General features: G+C 44.8%; 1 protein-coding gene across 2 annotated transcripts in view; it reads right to left on the bottom strand.

The window, feature by feature from the left end:
- The window catches only part of LOC109923371 (transmembrane protein 150A-like), a 95,414-nt gene extending 86,549 nt beyond the window's left edge, over positions 1–8,865 (bottom strand). Inside the window, exons 1-2 of one of the 2 annotated variants that reach the window (XM_048616432.1) lie at positions 8,644–8,865; positions 8,183–8,306 (exon numbers count right to left, since the gene is read on the bottom strand). In XM_048616432.1, coding sequence (XP_048472389.1) covers positions 8,183–8,247 — 65 coding nt within the window. In that variant the 5' untranslated portion in view covers positions 8,248–8,306; positions 8,644–8,865. The remainder of the gene's footprint in view (positions 1–8,182; positions 8,307–8,643) is intronic. The other variant, XM_048616434.1, reaches the window with a different exon arrangement.
- Positions 8,866–8,959: the final 94 nt, after the last annotated feature.

Raw genomic sequence — 8,959 nt, 5'->3', positions numbered from 1 at the left:
ACACACACACATACACACACACACACTCTCACCCCCATCATCAGCATAAATACTGCCTTTTCCTATCTGCTACTAGTTCAGAAGAAGGGTCACTGGCTAGAAATGTTAACACTGTCTTCTCACCACAGAGATTTCATACTGCCAGACCTGCTAAGTTTCTCCAGCAATTTCTGATTTTGGTTGTTTCAGAACTCCAGCGTCAGCATTTCTTTGTTTTCAGATGTTGATCAGCCTGTTCAGATAAGTTATGGCACATCTCTGGAGCAGGTGGGGCTCGAACCCAGATGTGCTGGCTCAGGGTTAGGGACAACATCACTGCACCACAAGAGCTCCTAAACTTTCAGGGTTGTGTCCCAGGCCCTATCATTTTCAACTGCTTCATCAATGACCTTCCCTTCATCATAAGGTCAGAAGTGGGGGTGTTGGCTGATGATTGCACAATGTTCAGCACCATTTGCAACTCCTCACATACAGAAGCAATCAAATGAAACAAGTTCTGGACAGTATCCAGGCTTAAGCTGATAAATGGGAAGTAACATTCAGGCCACACATGACCCAGGCAATGACCAACTCCAAGAAGAGAGAAGCTAACCATCATCCCTTGACATTCAATGGCATTTCTGTCACTCAATTTGCCCACTTGTCAACATCCTGGGGTTAGCATGCACCAGAAACTGAACTAGACCAGCCATATACATACTAACATACAAGAGCAAGTCAGAGGCTCGGAATTCTGCAGTGAGTAAATCACCTCCTGACTTCCCAAAGACTGTCCACCATCTACAAGGCACAAGTGATTGGAACACTCCTTCATTGTTTAGAGGAGTATGGATGCAACAACACTCACGAAGCTCAGCACCATCCAGAATGAAGCAGCCCACCTGATCGGAACCTCGAACCCGTTCTCAAGAGCAATAAATGCTGACCAACCAGTAACACCCACATCCCATGAACAAACATTAAAACAATAACTTTGCACAAACAGTCTATGCTCAAATACAACATGGCAGGAATGTCTGTAAACATTTAATTGCAAATGATCATTAAGGGATTTGGACATCTATGGTAATTCTACCTAATTCCATTAAAAAAAATTTTCCATATGTTACTTTGAATATACCTCGAAATCTGGAGTTGAGAAGCATAAAGGGCACCTGGAGTCACTGATTTAATTCAACCCAGCTCTAAAATTAAGGTAAATGATAGCTCTCCTGAACAGTCCAAGCTGTAAGTGATCAGTCTAAATAAAAGGTTGTATCAAACCAACCACAAAACAAACTTTGCACTTCTCAAGCTCCAGTCTAAATGTTATCAACTATCTGTTCACATTCCCAGCACTTCAAAGAAAAGCAGGGGAATTCCTCCTTCCCAATGTCCGGTCAATGTTTGCTTTTAAACAGCATCAGCTGATTGGGAAACATGTCAACCCAATACCAAGCACAAAACTGTGTTGAAGTAACTATGTTGAGTGATTAAGGTGGGCTAATTGGCAACCCTCCTCTCTCTCTCTCTCTCTCACTCCATCTCGAGAGAGATTGGTACATGTGAACATACCCTCTTCTCCACCCACTCCCAACAATATGGGTTCAGCAAATTAAAGTTCATCACTGCACTTCAAAACTATTTAAACATAGGACTTAGGAACAGAGTATACTTTCCAGCCCCTTAAGCCTGCTGCAACACTCAATAAGATCAAGGTTGATTTGACTGTGCTCTTAGCTCAAACTTTCCTGACAGGCCTTTGTAATCATAGCGTCATAGAGTCACATAACAGAAACAGACCCTTTGGTCTAACAGGTCCATGCCGAAAATAATCCCAAACTAAACTAGCCCAACCTGCCTGCTCCTGGTCCATATCCCTCCAAAACTTTCCTATTCACTTACTTATCAAAATGTCTTTTAGACGTTACTGTGCCCGCATCCACCACTTCCTCAGGAAGTTCATTCCACACGCAAACCACCCTCTGTGTAAAAAAAATTTGCCCCGTCATGTTTTTTTTTAAATCTCTCTCCTCTCACCTTAAAAATATGCCCCCTTGTCTTGAAACCCCCATCCCAGGGAAAAGACACCTACCATTAACCCTATCTATATCCCTCAAGATTTTATAAACTTCTATAAGGTCACCTCTCAACCTCCTATGCTCCAATGAAAAAAGTCTCAGCCTATCCAGCCTTTTGTTTTACAAATCAAATCTTCCATCCCCAGCAACATCCTGGTAAATCTCCTCTGAACACTCTCTAGCTTAATAATATCCTTCCTATAACAGAGTGACCAGAACTGGACACAGTATTCCAGAAGAGGCCTCACCAATATCCTGTACAACCTCAACATGACTTCCCAACTCCTATACTCAAGGGACTGAGCAATAAAGGCAAGTGTGCCAAATGCCTTTTTAACCACCCTGTCTATATATGACACAAACTTCAAAGAATTATGTACCTGAACCCCTAGGCCCCTCTGTTCTTCAACACAGCCCAAGGACCTACCATTAATTGTATAAGTCCTGTGCCTGTTTGTTGTACCAAAATTCAATACCTCATGTTTATCCAAATTGAACGCGATCTGCCATTTTTCAGTCCATTGACTTATTTGATCACGATCCCTTTGTAATCTTAGAAAACCTTCTTCACTGTCTACTATGCCAGCAATTTTGGTGTTGTCCACAAACTTACTAAACATGCTTTCTATATTCTCATCAAAATCATTTACATAAATGACAAATAAAAGAGAACCTAGATCCCTTGGAACACTGCTGGTGACAGGCCTCCAGTCCAAACAGCAACCCTCCGCCACCATTCTCTGTCTCCTGTCTCCAACTGGCAAAGCTCACCTTGAATCCCATGTGATCTAACTTTACTAACTAGTCTACCATGCAGAGCCTTGTCAAAGGCTTTACTGAAGTCCAAGTAAACAACATCTACCGCTCTGCCCTCATCAACTCTTTTGGTAACTTCCTGTAAAAACTCAATCCTTGACTCCTTTGTCCATCAAAAATCCATCTAGCTCAGCCTTGAATAAATTTAAAGACCCAGATGCCATAGTCCTCTGGGGAAGAGGATTCCACACTTAAATGACCATTTGAGAGAAAATAATTCTAATTTCCATATTAAAAAGGAGACCTCTTACTTATTAATCATCTTCCCTTGTTTTAGTCTTCCCCACATGAGGACCCCTCTTCCAGCTATTGACCCTGTCCAGACCCTTCAAGATCATACCTGTTTCAGTAAATTCACCTGACTGGAAAGAATTTTGGGAACCTTTTATGGTGTTTATCTAACTGCAGATTTTGATTCAGTGAATCATTTGGTCTGCTTGGAGGCAAGGTTTACAGTTGAGTATACAGTCAACTCTTGTTGGTTGTCTCACTTGAGTTGCAGGCAAGACCACAGTGATTCAAATGTCTGTCTCATGGGACAGGTCCATTTCTGGCCTTGATGACTCCCTCTATTCAACATCATTTGCGTGAGTCTAGATTATCTGCTGAAATTGTTTCAGGTCTCAGTAAGTATTTTAATTAAGAGCAGGAAAATTTGAAAAGTATTGGGCAGTGGTTGGGAAGGGTTTTGGAGCCCCAGTTGAGCAATTTGCAAGGTAGGTCTGAATCCCCAATGGCAGTTACACTCGACATGATGCCAAACCAAAATGTTGCAATGCTACCCCATCTGGGATTCTCAGTGAAGGTGACCATCTCTGGTTGCACCTATTCCTGGAGGTGACATCACATGACTGTCCCACACTCTTAAACCACATCACTCTCCTCCCTCGATCTTCACATCACCCCAAATACACTGATGCTAATGTACATTGGAGGCGAAGGGAGTGAATGCTGAAAATGATACATATGGTGTCATTCAAGTCAGCTGTTTTGTCCTGGATGGAGTCGAGCATCTTGAGCATTGCTGGATCTGGACTTTTCCAGGCAAGTGGGAAGTATTCTATCACATTCCTGACTTGTGGTTTGTGGATAATGCTTTGCCACAATGGATTGGCTATATATTAGACTTCCATTTGAAATTTCCTTGTCTGTTTCTTAGATGAGAGGACATTCGCCCAAATGGGGAATGCTTTAACTTAAGTCACAGATAGGAAAGGTTTACGTGACACGCCAATACAGATTGTATCAAATGTTGGTAACAGCATGGCCTGTATCAAGCCTCAATAACAGTATATATAGTAATGATTACAGGAAGCAGTGAAGCTTGTAGCGAGAGAAGGTGACAGTGATGAGCATCAGGAGTAGGTGGCAGTACAGATAAAACCGACAGTAAATGACAGATTGCTATGATCTGTCAATGTCCCTGTTTTAGTGGGTTCCCACTCCACATCATTATAACTAACATGCATATTATTTGTAGACTGTGGTCTTATCTATCACATATTGTAGATTCAGTCTGTAGAGTCACTGAGTTTCAACTCAATCTGTGCTGTCACCTACTTTTGAGGAAATCTGTACTGCGAACTCCTCTCACTTGTCTGCACTGTCACCTAGTCTCCCCGGTCATCTCTCATTGGTCTGATCTCCACTATCACACAAACTATATTAATAGATGACCATCCAAACTCCCTGTTTTGACAAGAATAAATTACATTTATATAGCACCTTTATGCAGTATAAAGAAATTGAGAAATAAATTGAGCCACATAAGGAGATATTCAGACAGACATCCAGAAGCTTGGCCAAAAGAATTAGATTTTAAGAAGTGTGTTAAAGGATGAGAGAGAAAGGTAGAGGAGCGTATAAGCTTTGAGGAGGAATTTCAGAACTTGGGGCCTAATCCACCAAACACAGAGCCACCAATGGCATGGTGGTGAAAATTATGGACGCACAATCCTCCAGGTTTGGAAGATGACCGATACCTCAGGGGCTTGTGAGGATGGAGCAGATTACAGTGATGAGGTGGGATGAGGCTATGGAAGGATTTGAAATCAAGGATGAGAATTTGAGAATTAAACTGTCACAGGACCGCGAACCAATGCATGTCAGTGAGCATAGAAGTTGATAGGAGTAATAGGACAGAGTGCGAGTCAGGATATGGGATGCTGAGCTTAGCACAAGCTGCACTTTATGGAGATTTCAAGGTGGGTCGCTGTGCCAGGACTGCAAGGGACAGTTGAGTTGAGAGTGAGCATGAATGAGGGTTTCAGAAGGTGATATAGAAGTGAAGTCAATGTCACAGAGGTGGAAATAAGGGATCTTAGAGGCAGCATGAGTAGGTGGTCAGAAGCTAATTCTCAGGGTCAAGTCCAACACCAAAGTTACAAACAATCTGGTTCAGCTCAGACTATTACCAGTGAGAGAGATATAGTTAGCAACAAGAGAACAGAATGCATGGCAGGAATAGAGACAAGCCTCCAATCTTCCCAATATTTTAATTAATGGAAACTTCAGCTCAACCAAAACTGCTATCAGGCAATCAGCGATGGTGGAAAGGTTGAGACAGTCGATGGGGATATCTGTAGATGTGTGGAAGCTGGTATTAAAACAGAAACTATTGGATTAACTCAGCAGGTCTGGCAGCATCTACGGAGGGAGAAACAGAGTGAGCATTTCAATTCCTACATGACTCTTCTTCAGAACTGAAGAGGGAGGTGGGACAGTGATGGGTTTTGTATCAGATTAAAAATTGGCGGAGAGGAACAAGTGGAACGGAAGGGAAGGTTAGAGGTCAAGGATGTCATAGAACAGAAGGCAACAGGACTGATAATGGTTGTAAAGAAGAGCCAGTAATCCAGAATTAAGTGTTAATAGCAGATAGGTCAGCTCTGCTGAAAGGATATTCATGTGGACAAGACGCTGAGGGTTGAGATGTAGGGAATGCTGGGAAATCACAATGGAGGACAGAGTTCTCAGTCTGAACTTGTTGAACTCAATGCTGTGTATTAAAGGCTGTAAACTGTTTAAGCAGAAATGAGATGTCATTCTGCAACTTGCATTGGACTTCCCTGGAACAATGCAACATGCCTAGGGCAGAAAAGTTAGCATGAGAGCAAGATGGTGTATATTAAAATAACACAGAACCCCTGGCATTCGTGGGCGACACAGTGGCACAGTGGTCAGCACTGCTGCCTCACAGCGCCAGGGACCTGGGTTCGATTCTAGCCTCGGGCGACTGTCTGTGTGGAGTTTGCACATTCTCCCCGTGTCTGCGTGGGTTTTCTCCGGGTGCTCTGGTTTCCTCCCACAGTCCAAAGATGTGCAGGTTAGGTGGATTGGCCATGCTAAATTGCCCGTAGTGTTCAGGGAGGTAGAGGGTGTATATTAGGTGGGTCATAGGGGGATGGATCTGGGTGGGATGCTCTGAGGTTCAGTGTGGACTTGTTGGGCCGAAGGGCCTGTTTCCACACTGTAGGGATTCTAATTCTAGGGTGTGATGGGCATGTTTGCAGACTGAACAGAGGGAAGCCTCAAATTGTACACCCATTCTGTGCTTCAGACACAAACTCTCCTTCATTTCAATTATACTCCTCCCTTGCTAAGTCCAGTGTCTCATTTGCATGGTTTACTTTCAGCAGCGATGACCAGTTTTTTTTTTTTAAATAGGATCCCCACAGTGTGGAAGCAGGCCATTCAGCCCAACAAGTCCACACCAACCCTCCAAACAGCATTCCACCCATCCCTCTACTCTATCCCTGTATTTCTATGCCTAATGTACCTAATCTACATATCCCTGAAAACTACGGGCAATTTACCATGGCGCATCCATTTGACTTGCACATCTTTGGACTTTGGGAGGAAACTGGAGCACCTGGTGGAAACCCACACAGACATGGGGAGAATGTGCAAACTCCACACAGACAGTCTCCTGAGGCTGGAATCAAACCTGGGTCCCTGGCGCTGTGAGACAGCAATGCTAACCACTGAGCCACTGTGCTATTAACACCTACTTTGAAACCGTACTTTTCCTCTTCTCTGTAACCATTACCACTCCCTTTGCCATTTGTTTTGTGACATCTGTGAACTCTAATTGCCCCTGTCCTACAACCTTTTCCTGACCTTCCCTTCTGTTTCACTCGCTCCTTGCTACCTTTATCAACAGCATAAGACCATCACTTTTCCACCTCTCTTCAGTTCCGATGAAACATCATGATGGACTTGTAATGTGAACTCTGTATATCTCCCCAAAGATGCTGCCAGATCTGCTGAGATCCTTCAGCACTTTCTGTTTTATTTCAGATTTCCACCTCTGTGGGTTTTTGCTTTTCTTTTAATGTGGAAGTTGATGGTAGGTTTTCAGAGATCTGCAAAGGAGCTGAATGTGGATGAAAAATAGGAGGGTAAACCTTGGAGGAAACACTAGAGGAGACAACGCAGGAGGAGGTAGAGAAGCCATTGTAAATGATTCTCCAGCCAGCACTCAATGGATCAGGCTGGACGACAGGCAGAGGTGTTGGAGATGGATAGTGCAACCACATCAACGGATGCAGCCAGACCGTGAAAGATTAAGCAGGGATAGTTTACCATGGTCACAGCCACATAGGCTGTAATTTGTGACTGAACAGCATCAAGAGGAGATGGCAGTACAGTCAGTCCTGAGAACAAACGACAGTACAGATTGTATTGAGAGTCAACAATACATTCAACAAGATAAGCACTTGCAATGAAGAGAGCAAGTAGATATTTATAGAGTGCTGAGGGCTGCAACTAGAAGCTGCAACAGTGGCTGGCAACGAGCTGCACAAATTGAGACAGGAGTGAAGTGGAGAGAGTGTACTGTTTATTAGGAGGCAGTAGGGTGTGTGTGAGTGTGCAAAGATTGTGTGAGAATGTGACCATGTGTGTGTCTGTGTGTGAAATTGCACGTGTCTATGTGTATCTGCCTGTACATGTGTCTGAGTGTCTGCATATGTGTGCACATGTATGCCTCTGTATCTGTGTATCAGTGTGTGTATGTGTCTGTGCATATACACACTGGCACACATACGTGTGCGCACGCGCATGTCTGCGAGTGTGTGTCCTTCTATGTTCCTGTATCTACAGGTAAGTGTATTTGGTAAGTCTGGCTGAGTGAGTGTCACTAAGTGTGTGTGGAACTGTGAATATATCTGTGTGTGTGTGTGTCTGGAGTCTGCCTGTGTGTGTTTCTGTTTGTGTCTGTGTGTGTACCTGTGTGAATGCCTGTGCCCTTGCATATTTCTCTCTCCCTCTGTCTGTCTGAGTGTCTGACGGTGCAGGATACTCACACGACCCAGAGTGCTGTGATGGTGGAGACGGACAGGCTAACGGGCAGGATGACCCAGGCTGTCATTCCAGGAGGCAGGCGGTGTCTGGCACGGTCCGAGACATGAGGACGAGCTTATCCTGTCCCTGCAAACACAACCAGGAGCGGGAATCAGAAAGTACCACCGGAGCCAGCGCAATGCAGGAACTGTAACAACCCACCGACTCGTCCCCTCCTTCAAAAAAAGTCGCATTTATACTTCTGCCTGTCTTGAAAATAGTCCCGAAATATTCCTAAACTCCACATTTTGAAGCTGAGCCTGTTGTTTACACGGAGATGGGGGGGGTGGTCGCTCCATTTAACTCTGTCTGCAAACAGGGGTCAGGGTCTGGGAGTGAGCAGCGCCGGGTCCTACAAATCCCGGAGAGCTACAACTAACCCCCACTCCCACCCCCCGGCCTGTCTCTCCCCTCCATCACTTACTGATGTCGCTCCTCGCACGGCCCCGGGGACCCGCGGATGCTCCCAGCCCGCGGGATGTCTCAGAGATCCGGCAACAGCTGCAAGTCCAGCTACTGACTCAGCGCTGCCTTCCGACCGCTCCAACTGCAATCCGTTCCGATCAGCGCAGCACTAGAGGGCTCCCCTGAGACAGAGGTACACTCACTGTGGGCAGGGGGAGGGAGATAAACTGGGATACACTCACTGGGAGAGACACAGGTAGGGGGAGTGATATAAACTAACTGAGATACACTCACTGGGAGAGACACGGGCAGGGGGAGAGATATAAACTAACTGA

This window comes from Rhincodon typus, chromosome 34 (assembly GCF_021869965.1).
Source record: "Rhincodon typus isolate 14 chromosome 34, sRhiTyp1.1, whole genome shotgun sequence".
Classification (NCBI taxonomy): Eukaryota; Metazoa; Chordata; class Chondrichthyes; order Orectolobiformes; family Rhincodontidae; genus Rhincodon; species Rhincodon typus.
This window is presented reverse-complemented; position numbering and strand designations above follow the sequence as displayed.